This window comes from Hippocampus guttulatus, chromosome 5 (genome assembly GCF_054856545.1).
Source record: "Hippocampus guttulatus isolate MCC_2025c chromosome 5, RoL_Hgut_1.0, whole genome shotgun sequence".
Classification (NCBI taxonomy): domain Eukaryota; kingdom Metazoa; phylum Chordata; class Actinopteri; order Syngnathiformes; family Syngnathidae; genus Hippocampus; species Hippocampus guttulatus.
This window is the reverse complement of record NC_141265.1, coordinates 5574177-5599911: the sequence shown is the minus strand read 5'-3', so window position 1 is coordinate 5599911 and position 25735 is coordinate 5574177. Positions and strand designations below refer to the sequence as shown.

Below are 25735 nucleotides of genomic sequence, written 5' to 3'. Positions count from 1 at the left end.
AGTGTGGCTCGTGACGTGATTTACAAAAACGCATGACAGGATCTCTTCACATTTTCTTTCCTATTGCTTTGCTGTGGAGTTTAACTGACGACTGGGGAGGTGGAACAAGGTCTTGCACTCCGCTCGATGGACAATCTTTTGACCGGAAGCCACCAGTACCCCAAACTGTCTTCTGCTCCAAAAGCGCCCGCCCTGATGTAGTGAAGCTGCATCTGGTTCGAAGTGAAAAGCACTACATCGGACGGAAAGCAGGTCACAGACATCCAAATATGCGCGTTGGGGTGCCCTGGCGAATCGTCCCTTTACTTCATTCAGCAGCGTTGTCGTGATGTTCAACACTTCAGGTATTGAGCTCAAGAAGGAGGACATTTCTGAAGTTATCAATGGCACCTGGCAGCTTTTTTACAACGTCCTGCAGAACATCGGACCCACAACCATGCGGAATGAGTCGTGCGGGGAGCAGCTGTTGAATTTCAGGCGTCCGGCGAAGATCATCATCGGAGTTATGCTGGCCATCATCACAGCGGTCACCGTGATGGGAAACACGCTGGTCGTGATCGCGGTGTGCGTGGTGAAGAAATTAAGGCAGCCTTCAAACTACCTCCTAGTGTCTTTAGCGGTGGCTGACCTGTCAGTGGCCATCGTGGTGATGCCATTTGTTATAGTGACTGACCTCACCGGTGGCAAGTGGCTTTTTGGCGAGGTCTTTTGCAACATATTCATCGGCATGGATGTAATGTGCTGCACTGCCTCCATCATGACCCTCTGTGTGATCAGCGTGGACAGGTACTGTGTGTCATGAAACGTAAATTGCTTACATGCGCGCGCCTGCTTTTAAAATGCGACTTGAACAGAGACCGACGGTCGTTGACTTCAACGAGCTATAATTAACATTGTAAATAGTTCATCCGTCCGTGTCAACTGAGCTGTGAGTGAAATCCACCCAATTACGGGGCATTTGGCGATCATATCATATTGTACTTGTTACAGTCATTGGATTAACAAATTCGCACACACACACACACACACTGTGATTAATTTACGACATACTTAATTAATCTGCTTGACCAAATCATGGGAAGTGTTTAATCAGGCATTTAGGATCAGCTGCAGGATTTAAAAACACCATTGTCCTACATTTGTACTCAGGACACACTGTATGGCTCATCGGCATTTCCAATTAATATTGAGGATTGAAATTGCACTGAGAATTAGATGGTTGAATTTACATAGAGTGCAATAAAGTTGGCTATCCCCCCCCCCCCACCTAAATGATTACAGCAATGCAGGTTTTATCAACACCAAAACAACTCGATTATTAAACTGGCTAAAAGTGCAGCATAGGTGGGCTGCATTCAGCACTAATTATTGGAGGAGTGTTATGTTGGGTCTGCTTGTGACAAATGAGTCTGCCTTCCCTGATGAAGGCTGTAATGAAAAGGTCGAGATATCAGTATTTAATCTGTGGTGCTCCAAGATTTTCTCAGCCAAATTTAAAATCAAATCTAATAACACTGTTGAATGAAAATGTGAGGGTGAACAAAAGGACTTGTGTGCACAGAGTATATGAAAGTCACAGAGCTGAATATGCTGAAGATTTGTGAACAGTTACTCTTCAGTCAGAGCAGGAGCTCCCCTCATTATACGAGTGTCATTCAATAAATAAATTGAATTTTTCGGTGTCAGGACTTCTAATACAGATAGAATCTTACTTTTTTTTTCAACTACTGTGAACTGCTGAGGCAAGATCAAGCAGACATAAAGAACAAACGCAGGCAGCCCAAATGATGCAGACCACCAACAAGCTGGGCTGGGAACTGCTCCCTCATCCCCCTAACAGCCTCGACCTTGCCCCTTCAGACTTTCACCCGTTTGGTCCCTTAAAAGCGTTCACAAGACGCACGAAGTTCAAAAGTGACGATGAAGTCAAAAGTGTTGTGAGCGACTGGCTGAGACATCATTCCAAAGATTTTTTTACTCTGAGGGAATATGGAATCTTGTGCACAAATGGGAAAAGTGTGTGACAATGCTGGGAGACTACGTTGAAAAAAAAAAGTAAGCTTCTATCGGTATTAGAAGTCCTAAAATGAAAAATTAGCCGTATTTATTTAATGACCCTCACATTAAGGAAAGAATTAACATCATAACAAATACATTTCCCAGTAGAAGACATTTTGGTCATTTTTACACCCCAATGCAGCATGCATTTAGCATTAGCATGAGTGGATTTACACAGTTTTGAACACCTGGCCTCTCATTGCGAATATCGGGTCATGTGATCAGGCTCAATAGTACATGAAACAAGAAGAACCAGCACTAAACAAACTTTGAGCAAGTTGACGTCTGTTATCAGGAAAATTCAAGCGTCCGCACCGCTTTTCTTGAGCAGACCAGAATGAAATAAAACCGTTTCTGTCAAAGTGTTCACGGTGAAACAAGTAAGGGTGGAGTTAACATACTGTATGAATCAAAGCACGACTGAGAGGAAATTCTGGGGGATGAGTGATAGGATAGCTGCGGTCAATATGAAAGAAGACTTGCATAGACTTATAAAAGATGAAGCTACAGGATTCGGCTTTGGATGAGTGGATTGGTCAGGATTTAAGAAATGTATGTTGGCTGTCTCACCGAGTAAGTTAATGCCATTGGCATCATAGAGCCAGAAGCATGACCCCTAGTGTACAGACCCAATAAATATTTAATCCTACAATGATGTTCTTCGAGAGACCACTCTGGTGGAATTCAGTTTCTCTGGCCTTCCCTGTCCACAATCAGAGCTAGATAATACCACGAAGATCCATGGAGAATGGAAAACTAGGGGTTCCATAATGGTTATCATGTAACCACACAAACACATTGATGATAACATCAATGAGGGTGCGACACATTAACAAAAATATTGTATTGTGGATATTGATGTCAAATTATTTTATGACATTTTAAACATCATACTTCTGTGAGTTCCTTCCTGTTTTTATAAAGTCTTTTTTTTCCCACTAAGCCTTGAAAGGGCGTTCGGGTAATTAAGATACTTTCACATGAACAAACAGAACAATGTTTGAGGATCTTACATGATCCATCCATCCATCCATTTTCTGATCTGCTTTATCCTCACAAGAGTCTTGGGGCATGCTGGAGCCTATCCCAGCTGTCTTTGGGCAGTAGGCGGGATACACCCCGAACTGGTTGCCAGCCTATCACAGGGCACACAAAGAACAACCTTCCACGCTCACACTCACACCTTGGGACAATTTAAAGTTTTCCATTAACCTGCCACCAATGTTTTTGGAATGTGGGAGGAAACCGAAGCACCCAGAGAAAACCAACGCAGGCATGGGGAGAACATGCAAACTCCACACGGGAAGGCCGGAGCCAGAATCGAACCCTGCACCTCTGCTGTGAGGCCGACGCTGTAGACTGGAAGGTGGCCGGAATTAAATATATGAAGTCATCTGAAAAATCATCATAATATCGTGGTAGATCAGATTAGATCATGATGCACATCTAATGAAATCCAAGGCAAGAGTTTCACAACTTTACATTTTTTTAAATGCTCAGCTGACACTGCCAGTTTTATCAATTCAGTTTTTTTAATTGTTATGGAGTTGCAATGCATCAAGCATGTAGTTGAGACCTTTCAAATATATATGTACCGTAATAGTCAACATGTTACATAGATTTGTGCCAGAAAGGCATATCAAGGCTCAACGTAAGCGGATTCACAGCACAATTTGTGAGTCAAAAATCCATATTTTGTGAATCAATCCAACAGTTTGAAATCCAAAACGAGTGAGTGTTTATGTGCACAACGCACATCTGTCAAATGTTTCGGAAATCACTGAGCTTTAATTGTTACGCCTGTAACAATGATTGTATTAAAAAAAAAGTCACCACAGTGGGTGCTGCTATATCAAGGGCTTTAGTTTTCCTTCTGATTCGTAAAATGTTTCAGTTCTGCACCAAGTGGGGAACTTGAAAGGCGGGGAGTGCAGCAGCCCTAGTGGGTCCCTTAACCAATTAGGCTTGAGAGCCACGGTCATGTGTGAGTCTGTCACTCTGCTGAAGTTGAAGCATATTACCGCAATGTGCTTATGAAGTGTTGATGGTCAATGTGTGGTGCAATTCACATCAGCTCCGGTGGCGACTAGCTGCCTTCTTCATCGATGGTTGGTCCGCTTGTCACACTTTGGTTGTCAGTTGGCTTGCTGGCTCGGCGCAGAGCCGCAGCTTGTTATTTGGGGCCCGAGCCAAAGAATGGCCAGGACTTGATTACAAACATTGGAAGATGTTTACCCTTGCCTGTACGTGGGTCACAAGGACCACCCCATCCGGAGCCAGGCCTGGAGGTGGGGCTTGATAGCAAGCACTTGGTGGCCTGCATGGGACTGGGCACAGCCTGCATGGTTAACGTGGGGCCCCGTCCAATGGGCTCAACATCTGTGTGAGGGGCAATGTGAGCTGGACGGTTCGATCACCGCGTACAGAAGTTGGCCCTACTCTAGGGGTGTCCACACTTTTGCGAGCTACTTATAAAATCAAGTCCAAGTGATGTACCTTATTTATTTATTTGTGTACTTTGCATAACTGCATGGACTCATATTGTGCAATACCACTATTCGTCTATATTTTCTATCCTTATTTTACTGTGATGAATGGAATTAGCCAGGGGATCTATATTGGAGGAGTTTCTGATAGCGAGTCATGCACACACCTCCCAATTCACATCAGTCATATTGGAAAGGTCCTTGGACTTCATGTTGTTATCAATGGGCAGAAAATGCAGCTCCACAGCCGGCCAGCATGTCACTGTCCCAGTCCCCCACCACCATCACACCAACTGGCAGAAGCGACACACCACCAGAGGGCCACAGGCCTCATGCAAGTGTTAGGTGGACAACTCTTCCATCCCAAGCGGCATGGAAGAGTTTAAGAGTTTTTCTCCAGTACCGGGGAAAAATGGTCAACGTGTGCCCAAGCACATCATGCGCTGCCCCCTGGCCCGCCCGCTCTGCAGCAAGTCAGAGACACCCAACCACGGAGCCCACCACAAAAAAAAAAAAATCCTCCTCCAACTCTGTTAGAGTAGACGAAAGAAAATGGAAACTGCTAGTTTTGCCATTGCATGCACATGCACAGTGAGACATGCATCAAATGCATGACTGGCTGCCCTGTTTGTCAATCAAGTGATAAATGTAACAACAGATGATAGCAGGTTTTTAAAAATTCCATCGTGCAATTTAAATCACTCTTTCTGCGACAGCATAAGCTCGTCTCCTTCATAAAGAGAAAGGTATGAGGCATTAACGTAAGCATGAATTTTACGAAAGCTTGAGATGTATTCAGACCTGTTCCCCAAATGAGATAAAATGTATTTTGGCTTCACTTTTTTACTTTCCCTGTGAGTAATATGTCCACATTCAATAATTTAAAAGTCAAACATGAATGATTTATTCAAAAGAGTGGGACGAGTTGATGCTTTTCTGTAGTTCCTTGGATGTCTAAGAAAAGTCAGGCCGAAGGAATGAAGGAGCTTGCCTCATAGGTTGGATGATATTGAGGAAAAAACATCACTTAACTGGAAAAGTTGACTGTCGATTGGGAAATCAGGAAACGTTCACATTTTAAAACATTTGTGAGGTGAGGAAGTTTGTCCCTGCAGAGAGAGTGCAGCTGGGGAATAGTCACCCGCAGCAACACACACACACACACACACATGACCTGACATAGCTGACACATCCTCAGGTAATGCAATGTGACGCCCAAGTTCTGCTCTCAGGCACTTTCCTTTCCAACTTCCACCTTGCGAAGGATTGGATGTTTCCAGCAAGGCTAACATGATCGGATCAAAGACACTTCATGCTTGTGCTGGAATGCTTTGAAAAATGTGAAGAGTGTGTATTCTAGTGAGGAAATAATCTCATGATCACAAGCATAGTTAATGCAACAAACCTTTCTGTCTATTTCATGCCGACTACAGTTTTCATCTTCAAAGAGGTCACTAAATAACATTACGTTTATGCCTTGGAGCTTGTGGCATTCACTTGCAAACTTCCGTCAATGGAAATATTTCAGAGGTCATGAAATAAAAATGGTCAGAGTACAGTTCACATTTGGTTGATCATTGAAAAGGCCTGCTTGCCAATGGCAGCTGTTTGTGTTCTGTCTGACTACCTATTCGTCTTTTAGTACAAAATAACCTGAAGTCCAAGACAGATTGTATATGAGCTCGGAGAAGGTGTGTGTGTAAATTGGTTTCAAAATAGAAAATGAAAAAGAAACCCAAAACACGTACAATGAAACTTCTCAAGTTGAACATGATCTGTTTTGGGTTGCTTATTTCAAGACATCTTAGTTTTTCCATTGGAAATAATAGAAACAGAAGGGTCATACATATTATGTTGTAAGATTCTTCATCACTAAATTAACCACTGTCAATTTAAAGATTCAAAAACAAAAATAGTCTTTTAACTTTAATGACATTCCGGAGATGTCTGTCTACATTCGTGTGGACTGATGTCGGATTAACACACATGTTTAAAAAGACATGAAGTAAAACGGATTTTTTATTTTCTCCAGAAGATGGTGAATTACAGTATCTACTAATCAGGCAATCCTGCTCAGGTCCTTCCAGGGGATCTTGTCTCATAGGACTGGTCCTGCGGTGGCCTGTCAAACTTTCGTTTGGTGTCGTGCACCTGCATCATTTCTTTCTCATTTTTGAGTTGATGTGTTTTGGATTTCCGCAGCATTTTTGTTTTGTGATTTGTAATAAATGCTTTTACTTGGTTCCCGTGATTGCAGCATTTCTGTCTTGAGATTGTTCATTTCGGCATTGTTTTTTTTTTTTGGAAACATTCCTGTGTTTGTAGTGCACAGCATTTTAGTTTTGCAGTTGTTTTGTGGGGTGGCCCGGTGAGGAGTGGTTAGCGCGTCCTTGTGTGGAGTTTGCATGTTCTCCCCGTGCCTGTGTGGGTTTTCCCCGGGTACTCCGGTTTCCTCCCACATTCCAAAAACATGCATGGCAGATTAATGGAACACTCGAAATTGTCCCTAGGTCTGAGTGTGTGCGCGGATGGTTGTTCGTCTCTGTGGGCCCTGCGATTGGCTGGCAACTGGTTCAGGGTGTCACCCGCCTACTGCCTGAAGACGGCTGGGATAGGCTCCAGCACTCCCCACGTCCTTTGTGAGGATAAAGCGGATCAGAAAATGGAGGGATGGATGGAGTTTTTTTTGTGTGTGTTTTTAGTTTTCTTGTGTGTGTTCGTCTTTTTTTGTTTGCACCTTTCTTTTTGGTCAACATTTTTGTGTTTGCAGCATTGTTTGCGGCTGTTGGCCGCCAGACAGAGAGGAACTTAAGATTTTCAAATGTTATATGTGTGTGAGCTAAAAATCTCAGCCAACTGTTTTTTTAGCTTAAGTTTTACTCATAACGACATCACACACTGCTCTTGAGTGGGTTTATGTACGTACAGTATATGTCATGAAAGCCTTTACTTCTAATAAAATGAAGAAATCATGTAGACAGCTCCACCACAATCAACAACAGAATTGGAACATTCCAGCCTCTTGTGGAAGTTGACATGGAGGATGATGGATTATCAATAACTGGCCGACTGATAGTGATCTCAGTTTTCCTTTGTTATTGTCTACTTGCCACACTATTTACTGTATTCAACAATCTCCGGAGACAGGAAGAATAAAAAGGGTGAAGTGCTGAGTGACTTTAGTGTTGCATAAATCAAGCTTCAAGTTTGGCATTACAATGATGGGATCCATTATTTGTCAATACTGAACAATAGGCCAACAGACAGTTACAAATCAGAGGGATAATAGGCTTGGTGTTGGCTTCATGTTCTTGTGGGACTAAAAATACCATCGCACGTAATTGTTTCTTAGTTGTTCTTTTTTTAACGTGTCACACGTGTTTAATTGCAACTTGGTGTGTGTGCATTCATTTCATAAATATTTGGCGGGTTAGTGTATATTTAAAAGAATTATGTCTACAAACAGAGGTTCAGGTCCTCCAAAGTATACGCGTGCTGTCTCTGCTTGGGAATCGGCACCTGAAAAGTTTGGATTTCATCTTTGGCATTGAAATGCAGTTTGTATTCCAGTGGGGAATACAACATTGTGGTATGATGTTTGATCATTGGTACCTCAGAACTGACCTCGAACTATATGCAGCACAAATCCTTTCGATGTTACAGGACAAAAATGATCCACTCTGTTTTCAAGTCATGTCAAACATTCTTCTCGAAGTGGGAAAATTATTCCATACTGTCAGCTATAATGATGATGACTTGCGAGGAGTTTCTCAATCACGACAGTTGTGTGATTAACAGCTTATTAACGGAGCCCATGGTGAGATTGCTTGTTGTTGAAGCATTCTGGCGCCACTAAGATCTTTGCACATGATTTCTAGCGGTGTGAGGTCACATTCAATATGCTCAGAAGTGTGAGCTAGTTCTGGACCTTGAACTGCTAATGAAAAGAACACAAATTTATGTTAGGGTCTGTGTAAATGTACCATAAATGATGACCTTGGTGCGGGTGTCGCAAAGGATACAATTTTATACTATTGACTGCGTGTTGCAATGCTGCTTGAATAGAGTACAGTATGGAATCATTTAAAAAATATGGAGCAAAGTAAAGTAAGTACTATCTGAAGGGTAATAATAATTGGGCCCCTAATGTATTTCATGTCCCTCCCAGATGCCAACCCCGCCAAACCTGAGGTCTGGCAAAGTGTCGTTACGACATAATGCAAGACGCAACACATTACTGAATTCGTTGAAAAAGATTGACAAAGATTCACCCTCTTAAGTTGCTCTGTATTTGAAATCAGAAAGGATAACATGATTACATGACTTGATGGCTGAAAGCTAATTTACATTTTAAAAGATTTGGTCTAAATTGGTAAACATTGCTTTGGCTATTCTATTTCCAAGATACTCATAGCGCTTTTTAACCGGAGCCGCATTAACACATATGGCCCCTTTGGCATTGAAAGCTTGGTCACAGAACGTCTGCAGGCTGGTGTTAGGGAAGGAGAGCAGGCCAGCGTCAGATGGCCGCAGCTTCTGTGATGGGGTGTAGGAACCGAGGACAATTGTGTGTCGTGGGGCTTCGGCGTGGAGAGATTGGAGCAATACAACCATTGTAAACAATATATATTTTGTCGGACCGACTGGAATTAATTTATTTTATCTTCTGGTCATACTATGTTTACCTCCGCAAAACTTTTCTTAATGTGGTACATTTTGTATTTACATTCCCTTTACATTTTTAGTTCAAATGAGATCTGCCTTTGCTGGTTTAGTCCTCATGACACAAAGGCATAACAAAATTGTTGAATGTGTTTAAGCTTCTCTTGGAATTGTTGGGATTTCTAATTGGTTGCTCATGGACCATTCTATCCTAAACAAAGTTTGATGTAAGAGTTAAACTACTGCACTTATTCTGGTTACTTTATTTGTATTTTTTTATTTGTTTTTGTTGTTGTTGTTTTTTTACATCTATTTATTTGTCACTGTCATAGAGACAGAGAAGAATGAAATGAACGGAAAGAAACATGCAGTTTTGGTGTTTCATTCTTTTCCATTCATTTCCTCCGTGTCTGTTAATAACTGATGATTTCTCAATCTTCCACCCCTCTTTAAATGTTTCTTTTCCTTCCAGGTCATTGATAGTGTAGTGATACAAAGATCTGATTTTGGTACAGCCAGTGTGGGATTGATTTCCACCCTGTGACTGTATAATTTGATGTCCTGCCACAGAAACTGGAACATTCGAAAGACTAATCCGATTTCCGATTGATCGAAGCGTGCACTTGCAAGAGTAATTTGATTTCCGATCGAATAGTCTCGTTGCGTGAATCTACCTTTTAAAGAGTTGATCAAGGTCAGAATCAAGTGTTTGCATGTGCTGTATATTTAAATCTGTTTTTAATCAATGTAATGCAATCATTTGGTGAGCTCAACTGCATATAAATACCGTGTTGATGTCTGGTTTTTTGATTACACCTGGTGGTCACCAAGACCCATCACATTTTGAAACACACACTTCTACTTGTCGTTATGTTAATGTATAGCAATAACGGTTAACTGAGTGTGCAGCTTAATTTCATTTGTCAGAAAAAAGCAGCCCCTGTGAATGGCTCTTTCACGGTGTACTGTACTCAAAGTCAGTTTAGAAAGGCTGCACCTGCGACACGAATAAGAGGCCAAGCCCATCAGAAAATGAATGGATGAATTAAAAGACAGCGATAATCCCCATCAACACTGTTATTTTAAAATTTTGCTGTTTGTTTTGAGTCACTCCTCAGAATTCCTGTCCCAGGGGATACCGACAAAGTCATCTGCACCAAATACTTCACTGAGGTCTTGACCCTTTTATTTTAATAATGGCTGGCTGAGACCATCTCTGAACACTTCTAAGCATCAAAATATTTTGAATGCAGTCACACAAATCTTATGACCAGTGATCCATGCATGACTGCTTAATCTAGCATGCATCTGAAGTATCTATGAACAAACGCTCTGACTTTGGCTCTGTTTATCCTATTAGAAGAGGATTTAGATATGGCAGTCCAGACCAGAGCCACCCGTGGTGTATACGGCAAACTCTATCTCACATAGGATTTTTTTTTTCTTTTTTGGGTTATTCATGTCTGTGATTTGGCTGTTCGGGTCTTGAGCACAGGCTGTTGAATCTGGGTCAGAGTATTTTCATGCATTTGAAACAAGCAAGAGAGCTGTTTTCTGCATCACACAAGCCTACAAGAGGAAAAAAATACGATCTACCTCTTCAAATTTACTTTCACTTTCTGAAAACCTGTTTTGTATTCAGTTATATTCTGCAACAAGCCAATTTCTTACTGGACATTAGGCATATTTTAATGGAAAACACAGGGCCCAATTTTTCATAGGGCCAAAGCTCCATTTTCTACAAGCAGCACAATTCTCTTGAATTTGATAGGTTACGCATATTCTGCATTTCCATTACAAAGGGTAGCTGCAGTGTTGTAATACAGTCGTATTTATTGAGATATTTTCATGAAATCATGTCAGACAATTAAAGTATTTCAATGGATAATGGAATCATTTTTTACTGCCAACGAGTCCAGTTTCATGACATCGTTTTCAACCTTGCCAATATTTACTTTCAATGACAAAAGCTAATGGCAGTGTTCTGGCTCCATACCTCCACCATGCAAACATCAATCAAATCAGGGTTTCATTATTCCAAATAAGGGGTGAGTGGGTCAGTGGGGCTGTAATAAGAACTGATTTGAATGAGAAGATTGCTTTTGTTTTTAAAGATGGGATTTTATTATCGAACTGAATTGAATCAAATCATTCCATCTGAAAATATATTGAGATACATAAAATTCGCCCTTCATTGGTAGATATGTTATGGATTCTATGTTCGTGCTGAGTCTTGCGCAAAGTGCAGTCTAACTGTTCGCATTGGTGGACTTTGCTTTGTTTTGGTATTTTGCTAGACTTTGCACTGGTAGAATTGGACATCAAGGGCATTGTAGAATGGAAATAGTCTTTTCCTGGGCAATCTTAGTGCCATCCCTCATTTGCATCAAAACGAGGGCGTTGCAACTGCAGTGCACCCGATTATGCCATGCTTAACATTGCGGAAACAGAAATATCCCCAATGGGATGGGTGCATGACATTAGCAGATAATCGGCAAAATCGACCCTTGCAGATGATGTCGTTGGCCGTACATGTAACATTGGCAATTGGAGACCGCCTTGTACCCCCGATCGTGTGTCTGTGTGTTAACCCCAACCAACCAAATATTTTAAAGATGATAATGATGATAATGGTTGGCACGGTGGGGGACTGGTCAGCACCCCGCCTCACCTTGCAGAGGTGCAGTGTTTGATTCCAGCTCGGCCTTCCTGTGTGGAGTTTGCATGTTCTCCCTGTGCCTGCGTGTATTTTTACCGGGTACTCTGCTGTCCTCCCACATTCCAAAAACATGCATGGCAGGTTAATGGAACACTCTAAATTGTACCTAGGTGTGATTGTGAGTGCAAATGGTTTTGCCAAACTAAGACTAAACACAGCATCAAAAACCAGTGGAATATACTAAACCTATCTATGACCCGGCGGCCCGGTAGTCCAGTGGTTAGCACGTCGGCTTCACAGTGCAGAGGTACCGGGTTCGATTCCAGCTCCGGCCTCCCTGTGTGGAGTTTGCATGTTCTCCCCGGGCCTGCGTGGGTTTTCTCCGGGTGCTCCGGTTTCCTCCCAGATTCCAAAAACATGCATGGCAGGCTGATTGGATGCTCTAAATTGTCCCTAGGTGTGAGTGTGGGCGTGGATGGTTGTTCGTCTCTGTGTGCCCTGCGATTGGCTGGCAACTGATTCAGGGTGTCCCCCGCCTACTGCCCGGAGACGGCTGGGATAGGCTCCAGCACCCCCCGCGACCCGAGTGAGGATCAAGCGGTTCGGAAAATGGATGGATGGATATCTATGACCCCGAGTTTGTGTTGTCTCTGTGGATCCGGCGATTTCGGGTCACTTAACACCAAAGCGCTGGTCATTCAAGCACTAACTGCTATGACAGATCCAGCGGCCTCTGAAGCAGTGTAGTTTCCGATCAGCAGAGGCAGCATTGATGTAACCCCTGCACTTTGCAGTGCGGTTACATTTTTATTGTTTTACACCGCCACAGTAATTCTTCATCTTCTATAAAAGAATTGTTGATACAGGTGCTGCGCTAGTTTCTTTGCTCTATTTTTTAGGGGTACATCAATGTTTGAGAGATGCTTGGAAGTGTTATACAATTAGAGTGTTTTGGAAGCAACATTTGTGGTAAATTTATGGTGGAGAGGGTACATGGAAACATTTAAGAATTAATTTCCAAGATGATAAGCAAGTATTTTCAGTCATTTCATAAGACTGGCAATAAAATGGCATACTTGTGCGCTACATCCTCTTTCCCCAAGGAGACAAAAACCTGTGTCACAGGTTTCACAATTTAAGAGTCTGACTGAAGCTCATATGATTGATGAAAAGAAAGTAAAACTGCTATAGTGAGTCTGAATATTCTTCTTGTTAAGTGATTTGTTCCTGATGCTCAATTATTCAAAGGCGCTCACTGTTTTTGTGGTAAATCTTATGTTTGTGGTTAGAGTTTTATATAAAAAGCGCAGGTTCATTCGGCAGCATTACTTATTTTTATTTTTAATTTGAGTTCAATTGAAGGCAATGGCTGAGAATGAAATAAAAATTAAGGAGACAAAAATCACGTGACTTTCATTTAATAGTTTGACGTGCTACATTCCGTCGGCTTCACAGTGCAGAGGTACCGGGTTCGATTCCAGCTCCGGCCTCCCTGTGTGGAGTTTGCATGTTCTCCCCGGGCCTGCGTGGGTTTTCTCCGGGTGCTCCGGTTTCCTCCCACATTCCAAAAACATGCGTGGCAGGCTGATTGGATGCTCTAAATTGTCCCTAGGTGTGAGTGTGGGCGTGGATGGTTGTTCGTCTCTGTGTGCCCTGCGATTGGCTGGCAACTGATTCAGGGTGTCCCCCGCCTACTGCCCGGAGACGGCTGGGATAGGCTCCGGCACCCCCCGCGACCCTAGTGAGGATCAAGCGGTTCGGAAAAATGGACGTGCTACATTCTACTTTGGAGAATTATCCAGACGTACAAGTGGATGTACTCATGATATGACAAAAGGTTCCGGAGTACACACGACAAAAAAGGTTGGGAACCACTGATTTAAAAGTATTGATTATGTATCTATAATGGGGACCATCAATTATTTGCTAGTTTGCTGCTTGCACTCATGCTTGGTCCCAGTCCTCACTGTAGCCACAGCTTTTCATCCGCAGCAAAAATTCATCTTAAATATGAAAGTTCATGCCAGTGCCTCAGAGGAAAGTTCAAAGAATAAATGTAAATGTTGATTCATCCATTAATACTACATTTTCCTGCAAGGAACTACAATCCCTTATAACTTTGCAAGCTGACACTAAATCACCAAATCCATTAAAGACAGTCATAGCTGAATAATGATGTGTCTTTGAATAAAGCATTTGTGCCACAGGCGAATAAGCAGGACCTAGCAAGGACGTCTTCCCCTGTTCCCCTGTCATGATAATGTAAGAGTGGCGTTGCAAAGTACTCCTCCTTTTTTGTCACATTACTTTTGGTTTGTTTCTTAAATAAAAATTTGATTTAGCTTTGAAAGCTAAATCGGCTTAGAGCAACATGTCTGGCCAATTTACTTCTGACCTTTAAGGAAAAATGTTGAGCAAAGGATCGGAGAGGCAACTAGCCAGGAGTTAGTATGGTTGAAATAGCAGCCTTAAGTCATCACTTTATGGCACAGCACAAGGACGCTGAGGATTGGAGTACAACCTCTGAGAAATGCAGAACTCTGTGCTTTTATTTAACCTGTTGTTTTACTGACATTTTCTATGAAGATGATATAATGTTACGGGCCTGGTGGTTATCACAGTTCAGCAAAGAGCAACAAACTGTGTTAATACCTTTCACCTATAAAGGCGGTCCTACTAAAGATTTTACAATTGTCACTATGAGAGTATGCGTCTGCAATTAAATGGAATTTATTTTCAGGCTTTTAACACATCTCAACCAGCGGTGCCAATAATTGTGGAGGGCACTACATATATATAGAACGTCAAGTTACAAAGACGCTTCCGGGTCTGTTTGGGTACTCTAATGCACGGCTTTCTTGAGAAATGGCAGTTCGTCGGAAACAGAAAGTGTCATGAAGGAGGACTTCAAACGATGATTGAGGTCCTGAAATGTCCCTCAGATAGACATTTTTTAAAATGTAGTAACACAGGATAAACAAAAACATCAGCCACGGGCTGACAAACAGAGGCAAAGAAACTCACGTGGACTCACATGAAAAGGGAACGCTCCATTTTTGTTGCTTTTTTTTTTTACCTGAAAGATGACCTGTGTGTCCCCTGCATTGAATTAACTCTTGAGTTAATCGAGTTGATCCTCGATGAAGTGGGGCACCAAGTCTTCCCTTGGGCGTCACATTGGCTCGGGGATGCCACTGATTGTGATATTTGTGCTGGTTTTTTTTAAAAGTTTTTTTACTCTTAATGAGAAGTCACAATGACTTAACGGTTATTGTACACCACAACGAGCCACCTCAAAACTCTTATCTGTTATGCGGCACCAGAGTCACATGCTTCTTGTGCTCACAATTCTAACAGCCTCCGCCGAGATATCTGATTAATGTCCATCCATCCATTGTCAACACCGCTTAGGCTAAACAGGGTCGCATGGGGTGCTGGAGCCTATAGCTGACTTCAGACGGAAGGCGGAAAACACACTGAACTGGTCGCCAGTCGTAAAAACAAACAACCGTTGACACCCTCATCCACACCATCACTGAGTGGGCACCGATTCCACACTGCCTGTGTACAAGTCAGGCGAGTGTACCACTACACCATCAGCGATGGCATCTGATTAAATTTTTTTTTAAAAATATATTCTAAAAAACACACACCCCTATCCAGATTATTCAGGGACGTTGCAACACTCTAATCACGGTGACCATTTCCCACTGAAGATATCCTGTTCAAGTCAAGTACAACTTTATTGTTGAAATTTCCTCCCTCTCAAGACAACATGCAACAAGAGGAGCCACTGTTCGAATCCAGAGATATTGATGATCAACTGTTATGTGTTGTCTTGATCTTATTATGTCAAATTGAGAACAGCCTTATGAACAGAACTGTTGAAATACCAATTCTAACTGGGGCAGGAAATGTATTAGTCGATTCGTGATCAAACACCTGCAATGAATTCAGCCGTGCATCTCCTTGTTAGAGAACAGCAAATTGTGCAAAAACTACTGAAACATTGATCAGTTGGACACATGCATTCACAAGTTTTCAGAAGGTCACTTTACGTTCAGCTGTTAAGGATATGGTGCATTTTAAGTTCATCCTGATATTTAACCTGAAAGTCAAATCCCCTTAACCCTTTGTGAGCAGTGTTAAACTCAGGCGGATAAGCAGAGCGCAGAACTCCACTAAGGCTCAACGATTGAAAGCAATGCACAGAGCTTTGTATTTGGGGTTGATTGTCTTTTTCTTTGTCAATTCATCCTTTGTGTTTTATAGAGGATGAAGAACAGGCAAGGGATGCCAATGTGATTCTGGGGTTGAGTGGAAGAAAATCAAATGGACTGAAATATTTGTTGATATGTGAGTGGTTATTCTACTTCATTCGCCATTCCGCTGCCAAGTTTTGTGGAGATTGTTTTTGTACAGAGGGTGATTCAAAAAGAATAAGGCAAAATCATCATGCAATATTTAAAAAATAAAAACAACAGACAACTCTAGCTTGGACACACATTGTACGTAAAAAAAAGTTTTATTTCACGTTTTACAGGTGCTTAATGTGGCCACCGCCGGCAGCCGATATGACAATTCCTCCCAAACGTATCTTGGGACGTCGCAGTCCACCGTGTTGATTGCAGCCGTTTATTGTATCTTTCATGTCACTGATATTTGCCGGAAGTGGTGGAACATAAACTTTGTCTTTAACATGCTCCCACAAGATGAAATATGTGTGTGACTTATTCCTGCGGCGGTGTGTTAAAGATAAAGTTACACCATTTCCAGCAAACATCAATGACACGAAAGATCGAATAACAACTGCAATCAAAACGTTGGACTGCGACACCCTGAGGCACATTTGGGATGAATGAATACTCATGTCAGCTTGATGTTGTCTGTGCTGCCGGTGGTGGCCACAAGAAGCACTTCTAAAACATGAAACACAAACTTGAATGTACGATACTTGTGTCCAAGCGACCGTTTTCAATAGTTTTTCATTTTTTAAATATCGTGTGCTGGTTTTAGCTTATTCTTTTCAAGTCACCCTGTATATTTGTGCAAAGCTGGTCTGTTGGTGAACTAAGACTTTGAGATCGTAGCAGTAGCAGTATATACCGGTAATCGAAAACAGTTTAGAGTCACCGATTGTGTAGTAGTACATTCGCAGGACAGTTCTCACTCAGTGACAGTATGAATGGTTGCCTTTATATGTCCTGCAACTGACTGGCCACCAAACTGGGATGCAGTCCGCTTCTGGCCCGAAGTCAGCCGAGATAGGCTCCAGTTCACCTATACCTCTGAACTGGATAAGCCATCCATCCATCCATCCATCTTCAACACCACTTATCCTGAAGAGATTCACGGGGAGTTGCTGGATAAAAGGATAAGCAGTGTAGAAAATGGATGGGTAGATAATACCTTTTATTTATAAATATATTTATATATATGTTTTTCCCGACTCACTCAGAAACATATATCATTGCAATACATTTACATTTCAAGTGTGGTTATGCATTTTCTTATCAATTGAGCATTCTAATTAGATCCAGTCCAGTATATATTTTCAATATAAAATACTGCTATGTGCTTCCAAAGCCATAAATAACCTTGCTCCTTGACATTGGTGCACACCCTCATTCCCTCAAATCTTTGTCCTCTCTCCACCTCTCCGTTCCTTCTGCCCGTTTGAACATTGTCGGGGACAGAGCCCTCAGCCGTTCTGCCAGTTGTCTTTGGAACTCACTACCATTTGACATCCATAACACAGACTCATTATCCCTTTTTAAAACTACCGTAGTCTCAAAACACACTGATTGCAGATTGCTTATTTACTTTAATGTTGCTCGTATCACTTGCCATTTTAATTGTTTTATGTCCTGCTATTTTATATTACAGGCTTTTAATTTTGTTGTACCTTGAGTGCCTTGAAAGGTGCCAATAAAATCCATCATTGTTATTATCCATCCATCCATCCATCCATTTTCTAATCCGCTTATCCTCACAAGGGTTGCGGACATGCTAGAGCCAATCTCAGCTGTCTTCGGGCAGTAGGTCTGGGACACCTATACTGGTGTCCAGCCAATCACAGTCTTATTATTATTATTATTATAATACAGCTGGGATAGGCTCCAGCACCCCCCCCCCCATGACCCCTGTGAGGATAAAGCGGATCGGAAAATGGATGAATGGATATTATTATTATTATTATAGATCCAACACAACAGCTTCAAGATGTCTGTATTTACAAATACAAAAAAAAAACAGTTTTGAGTGTTGACGTTTTCAACAATGTTTCTATTATTGTTGCCATACTTTGCACTGGAATGTAGTAAAATCAGATGGACACTGTGTAAACCACGAATAGAGAAATGTGCAGTCCAAAAATTAACTTTCATTTGGCTGATTACATAAACCGAAGACAGTAAAGAAATGTACACTTTAAACACACATTGATTTGACACCAGATGCCATAAATCAGTATATTAAATATGGAGATGGAATCTGTGTCCCTGTCTGAGAACTGTTTGCTCACACCAAACAAACTCTGAATGATGACATGATTTTCATTGCAAGAGCTTATTCTGATATTTATCTTTGCTCCGTGTAGCAAGAAAAAGAAAATAATTCATCGTTACTCAGCTTGCAGAGCACATTTGTACATTCCACAGATTCATCTCCACACACGCCAGTTTGAAAGATGGACTGGCAAATAGCGTAGCATTACAGGCAAGTAAACACAGCTGTGACAACAGTCTAATAACATTGATCATACTGATCCAACTGAGTGAAGGTCACGCAAGCACGGGCAGTAAACATAATGATGGATAAGGAGGTAAGATTGTAACTGGCAGACCAATGAAATTTATTGATGGAAGCGATGGCGGAAGCGGTGTTAAAATAAAATGACAGACGAACCGACAAGACGATTATAGTTTGATTTGGCTCCCCAAAAAAAAAAATAATAATAAAGTCATGTGCCCAGACCAGTGATGGAGAAGAAATGATGGACCGGCAAAAGTTTGTAAATTGCCTACCTAGGGATATACTGTATATTTTTCATTCCGACCACCACAAGTACACTTGAAGAGCTTCTTGTTTGTACAGTATACAGTTCATACAGTCATATATTTCTTGACCAATGGAGGAGGTGAAGAAACAAGTCAAGTGCTTGCATCCTGTGTTGTCACCGACTAGGCGTGGTAATTTCATTACCGGTACCATTGGTTACAATAATTACATTTCAGTCAACCACCCATTTCTGTAGCCATTGCTCTTTTAAATACCTAATCACTATCTAACAAGTACCGTATGTCATTCTCACTGAGAGTTGGCTCAACCCTGGGAAAGGTGCCCCCCTAATGGATCTCAGCCAGCCTTATGTAGTGCTCTGAATGTTCCTAGACTGACAGGCCAGGGTGGTGACATAGCAAGTTTTTTGAAGAAAAACTTGACTTGTACGGCTTTAGTCTTAATTGGCTCCTTTAACAGTATAAAAATCATCATATTTAAAATGATGTATGACAACCCGGTTTGCTTTGTTACTATACATCAACCATCCAATTCAGTTATTCTGCTTCATTCTTTTCCATTCCACTCGATTCTGCAAAGGCTGCGGGACCTGTGCAATATTTGCTTTGTGGAGACCATGCTGACAGTGGTTCGCAATGGTTTTTAGATTGCACCCATCATTGTGGCACTAATAGTCATCTCTATTGCTGTGAGAGCCAGTAAAAGGCTTATAGGAGTGTTTACAGGACAGGTGGTATGCCTCACTAGAAAGACTATAAAATATAAACTTCCTTTCTTCATCGAAAAGGAGGAATGACAGCAAAATCTGTGTACACGAATTTAGTCCAATTATTTGATGGATAAGTAAATTGATCTGTAGAGAATAACTGCTTCCGATGCTTATTTTGAGATTGAACAGAAGAGCTGTATGCAATATGAATACATATATAATATGTATGTCCATGTGTCTGCAGTAAAAAGCAGTTCATTGTAAATACACATTGTAAAATGTATAAACTACATCAGAACATGTATGGAAAATCTCATATTAGGACATGATATGGCGAATAAAATTTTAATGGCTGTGGAACAAATATAAGTAAGGATCTGCTATCTATTTAGAGGAAGAAGTGACAGTAACAGTGGGGTGTTTTCATCAATCTCAAAACATTTAATGTTCGACAAACAAAGCATGAAATCCCTCCCAGAAAATGTGGGCCACTTCTCATTTTCAAAAGCATATTTTAGATCTCCCTCATTGCCACTGGAAGTCTAAAGATAAAAACATGAGTGGAAAGCTTCTGTGGGGAAAAAGTAAATGGACTTCCTCACTGCCCTCTTCCTCTTTTCGCTGTTCTAAATTTACCACACTGACACCTAAACCAACCACAGCTCGGTAAATATTTCACTGCGCATTCCCTTTCAGACATAAAAGGTTTGAGAGATACCCCTAGAGACAGGATGCTGTTGCACAGTCTGGCCGATTACAGTGTTATGGTGCAGAAAATAATTTACTTCACTGTGCCCTAGCTGGTAGTTCAGTGGAAGTAATGACATTCTCCATTAGTTTGGCCACGCTGTTGGTCTGTGACAGCAGAATCCCCGAGGCTTCTGCATTAATATGTCTCGAATCCTCCTGAGACACCAAAAAACCCACTTTTTTTCGGTCTGTGTGTCACTGTGACTGCCTGCGTGTGTCACTCAGCTTGGCTTGGTATGTTGAATGAGTTTCTCTCAACCCACAACTTTGCGGGTTGAGGGTTTGACTCTCTGTGGCTACATTAAAAATATCGTTGAACAAGATAATAAGCTCTCAATTTCCTGATGTTGCATCATCATAGTGTAAATTAATCTCCTTCAATGACAACATAATCCATAAATCATCTCCCCTCCAAAAGTATTGAAACAGTGTGGCCAGTTTCTTTATTCGCGCTTTAGACTGCATACATTTGGGTATTCGACATGAAAAGCTGAATATGGGACATCAGATTTTGGGCCATATTTTTGCACCCAGCGGAAGTCTAGCGCAAGGTGCAGTCAAATGGATCATGGTTGGATTTAATTTTTTTTCGCAGGTAAGCCCATCAATGAAATTAGATGGCCATTTGCGCCGTTGTGGGACGGAACACAGACAGCTTCATTCCTGTCTTATTTGGCATACAGACCCTCATCACCTCGCTTGTGTGTTTGGCTGCTGAGGAGCACTACCCACTGCTGACCTGCTGCTCGGAGTCGCTCAGGCATAACATTCTTAATGCCTGGGCTTCATCTACTCGGTTTGTGTATGCTAAGCCGAGAAGCGGGGGCCACAATCGGTCAGGAGGGGGGAATGGCAAGTCTTTGCTCTGCTGTTCCCCCAACCTCTCATTGAAGTGAATGAGACCCGGTGAACAAGCTGTGCGTGCTCTCGCTTGTGAACATTTTTATCATTAATCATCAAAAAGTCATCCATTAGTAGATATGACATCGTAAATATGGTTCATCGTTGGTCCATCGATCAGATTTAGCAGGAAAGCCCAAATTTCCCTCTTCCCAGCCACTTTTTCCAGCTCTTCCCAGGGGGATCCCAAGGCGTTCCCAGGCCAGCCCGAAACACCTCACCAACAAGAATTGTTGCTGTTTTTACATTAGTAACTCTTTTTGAATTTTAATGCAAGTTTAATACATTTGTTTGAAATTTCGTTCATCATCACAGCTTACTTGATAGTTCGAGTTACAAGGGCTCAATACAATGTCAGAATAATCGAATCATTACAAAAAAAAAATACTCATAACTTCCTTTTAAACTGTCAAAAATTTCACATATAAAAACCATGGATAAAGCAAATCTAACCAGGAGTTTAATTCGATTTGTACACTGCTGATGCATGCTGCTCACTGGCGGATTGTCTCATGCTCCCGAAAGCTTCGTCTGTTAAACCAGAGCACATACCACACAAAACGTAAACATAAATAAACCTAAATATACTGATTTGATTCTGAAGTAGAATGAAAAATGTTGCAGGCATGCTGCCAAAACACAGAGAGCTGCTCTACACAGTCTTAGCATTTTGTGAATATAGGAGCTATTTTTACAAGCTTTCTCGCATTTTTTTTTCACACTTCTTCATCTGCTATTCGATTCAAGCTGATTACTTGATTGATAGCTCTCTCCTGAGCAGCTATACAGTATTCCTCCCAAGTCACAGAATAACAGTGCGTCCTGGCATGAGCACTTATTGAAACTGTTTTGTTTGAAAGGGCATGATTAGTGTTTCACACACCACTTGCAGTAAATTTCAGCATTTTTCTTCCAGAAGATGACAGAATACTTTGACCTTCAAAATGGAAGAATTAATATCCTAAGTTAGATACCAAGGATCTTGGAGCAAACTGGATGTGACCTACCAGAAAAAGACATGCAGCAAGAGTGCATTTCTCTCCCCCAATATTTGACATACACAAATGTACCCCCATAGAGGTTATTACGAGACACCAGAATCATTGTCTGTGCCTTTTCATGACCCAATATGGTTCATGTACTGGATGTTCTTACACCGCAAAAGTTAAACATCACTGTCAGTGAAAAGTAAATATCCCATTTAAGGATGTCACAGACCAGGAAAACGACAGTATTGTATCTTATTGTTTGATACGTTTTATGTTGAATCTTCCATTTTCTCTTCCGTCAACAATTGTGCAATATTAACGTTTGTTAGGTTGGTCAGCACGTCTGCCTCAGAGTGCAGAGGTGCAGCGTTTGATTCCAGCTCTGGCCTTTGTGTGTGGAGTTTGCATGTTCTCCCCGTGCCTGCATAGGATGTTTCCGCGTACTCCGGTTTACTACCGTGGCAAAAACATACATGGCAAGCTCATGGAACACTCTAAATTGTCTCGAGGTGTGATTGTGAGTGCGAGTGGTTGTTCTTCTACGTGTACCCTGCGATTGGCTGGCAACCAGTCCAGGGTGTATCCCGCCTACTGCCCGAAGACAGCTGGGGTAGGCTCCAGCACCCCCGCGACCCTCGTGAAGATAAGCGGATTAAAAAATGGATAGATGGATAATATTTGTGATGCGTTTGGATTTAGAATGAACCTCGCATATTATCTTTTATCTTTCTTTAAAATTAAAACAAGCGACCTCACAATAGAAAGGTAAAAGAAATCTTTTTTTTCCAGAATGGGGAAATGAATTGCCTTTGAAGGGCTCATCACAAATTCAAAACATTAGAACAAAGTTGATGATGGTCAAATTGCAGTTCGAAACTGTGGAACAGTATAAATGAAGAATTAAAGCAATGTCCAAACATAACCCAGTACCAGTATGAATGAATGTATACAAAACATGCTGCACACAGGATATGGGTATGTTTGGTGAGGATGTAAAAGTTATACTGTTTTTGTGTATGGCTATTTTTTTTTTTAGATTATGCAAATAATAAAGGACATGTATTAAATATTTATACCTTTCAGATTTCACTTCTTGTTAGATATTTCTTAATGTAGGAGAGAATGGGTAGGATTGAATACGATTTAACTTCCTACTGCATTTCTGAACAGCAATACATGGTGTTTCAGAATTGGATATTTATATTGACAATTTTTGTATTTTATTTTTGTGGTCATGTATGTTTTAAATAAAACTTCCAAAACATCAATCAAACATCGGGGTAGATTGTTTTCAAATGTGGTCGACCAAAATTCCATGTTTTCTGCAGTTTGCAATCTACTGTATTTTTATGTTGCAATCTCTGTTCTGTATTAACTATGAAACTTTTAGCCTCTAATACGGAGTCCAAAACATGCAGTATATGGCACCAAAACATTTGAGGATACCACCACAGTGACAAGCCATTGTGCCCACAAGGTCCTTTCTTGTAATGCTGTTTTTGTGTCCCTCTCACAGGTACCTGGGGATTACGCGGCCCCTAACCTACCCAGCGCGACAAAATGGTCAGCTGATGGCAAAGATGATCTTGGGCGTGTGGTTGGTGTCAGCATCCATCACTCTGCCCCCCTTCTGTGGCTGGGCCAAAAATGTCCACACAGCCGGCGTGTGCCTCATCAGCCAAGACTTTGGCTACACCATCTATTCCACAGCCGTAGCCTTCTACATCCCGATGCTGGTAATGCTGTTCATGTATTACAAAATCTTCCGGGCAGCCCGCAAAAGTGGTGCCAAACACCGCTTCACTGACTTTTCTCGCCGAGAGCGCCTGGAAACAGTGACTAATGAAGCGCTACGAATGCAGGGCTTAAAGCCTCCTGGTGTGGCAGAGGAGTGTGTTTCCCTTTCCCGACTGCTGAACCGCGAAAGGAGAAACATCTCCATTTTCAAACGGGAGCAGAAAGCGGCCACAACTCTGGGGGTTATTGTGGGGGTCTTCACTGTGTGTTGGCTGCCGTTCTTCATCCTGTCCACTGCAAGGCCCTTTATCTGTGGGGTAGAGTGCAGCTGTGTGCCCATCTGGCTGGAGCGCACGCTGCTCTGGTTAGGTTATGCTAACTCCCTAATGAACCCCTTCATCTATGCCTTCTTCAATCGAGACCTACGCTCCACTTATCGTGACCTTCTTCGCTGCAGATATCGAAACATCAACCGCCGTCTGTCAGCGGTGGGCGTGCATGAAGCCCTCAAGGTTTAAGGAAGTTTTGCAGCCGACATTGACTCACAGGGAGTGAGACGCGGCGGCCCTGCGCTTGTACTGGTGTACCTCGTGGATTGTGGCATGTATGCAGCAGGACTGTAGATAAAATACATTCTGACAGAATGTGAGTCACTGTTGGTACGTCTCTGGTCCCACTGCAAAGGCAGATAGACAGAGTGTGTGTGTGTATAAGAGAGAGAGAGAGGCCGAGACTCACTTATGCTATTTTTGGAAAGAAAATGAACTTTGTGAAATATTCAAGGTGACACTACCTTTGTGCATTTTTTGTTGGGTGACACGAGCTGTGTTACACAATCAAGCATCTTGTACTCTCCTGAGATAATGGAGGCTCATCGATTTATGTATACTGCAAAAATTATGTTCAATAAGGAACCTTGGTCAAACGCAAGGTATAAAAGTTCTTCTGTTGAACAATTCCTGTGTACTTATGTATCCCCCGCATCGCTTCTCTTGGAAGTCCTAGTTTCAAAGTGCTTGTCTCACTGAATAAATGAGAAAAAAAAATCATGAAAAATGTTTCACACTATTTTATACTGTGGTGATGAAAGATGACATGGATTATACCAGTGAAAATATGTATAGTTGATGGTGTGTGCTTGAAAGATCTGTCGTACGTGCTACTTTTAGATTTTTCCAACGTCAACATAAGTGTTTCACGTTTCACACTGTCACCTACTTCAATTGACACAAATCTGTTTTGAGTTTTTCCACGGCTGTTATTTTTCACACCACAGTTGTCTTGCTGACCTTGATAAAACAAGTAAACTTTTCACTCTAAGAGACAATATGATCCAGAGACTGCTCCAATGGTAGTCAACAGTGTCCCTTCCCTTTTTCTGTGAGATGAACCGTCATCAGGCAACACCGACCTTACAAGTCTGTGGTGACTCGTTCAAACTTGTGTCACATGACATCAGTCAAAACAGTGTATGCCGATTCTACCTCGACTTTTGACAATGCAGTTCATTACCTCCAGGCTGATGTGATTCAATATATATATTTTTTGTAATCAACAGCTCTTTTTCAATCAAGCGGATCTCCAACTGCAATTGCCTGCTTTCAACACTTTGACATTATGTTCAGTGGCAACTCATCTACAGTTTTAATTTTGTAAATAAAGAATTCCCTTCTTATAATGTCACTGTAGTCCTGGCCAATCCTCATTATTTTGATTCAGTTAGACAAGATTACCCCCGCAGCCTCCTCAAACTGCAGACACACTC

The 25735-nt window shown here is 41.7% G+C and overlaps 1 protein-coding gene across 1 annotated transcript; it reads left to right on the top strand.

Moving 5' to 3' along the window:
* Positions 1–61: 61 nt before the first annotated feature.
* Positions 62–25726, top strand: htr7c (5-hydroxytryptamine (serotonin) receptor 7c). Its single transcript, XM_086112524.1, has 2 exons — positions 62–786; positions 23750–25726. Exons 1-2 carry the CDS (start codon positions 329–331, stop codon positions 24486–24488), a joined length of 1197 nt encoding a protein of 398 aa, XP_085968650.1. The 5' UTR covers positions 62–328; the 3' UTR covers positions 24489–25726.
* Positions 25727–25735: the final 9 nt, after the last annotated feature.

Coding starts and splice junctions, on each gene's coding strand:
- htr7c (XM_086112524.1), top strand. CDS start 329: ATGTTCAACACTTCAGGTATTGAGCTCAAGAAGGAGGACATTTCTGAA. Junction 787..23,749: donor TGTGTGATCAGCGTGGACAG/GTACTGTGTGTC, acceptor TCCCTCTCACAG/GTACCTGGGGATTACGCGGC.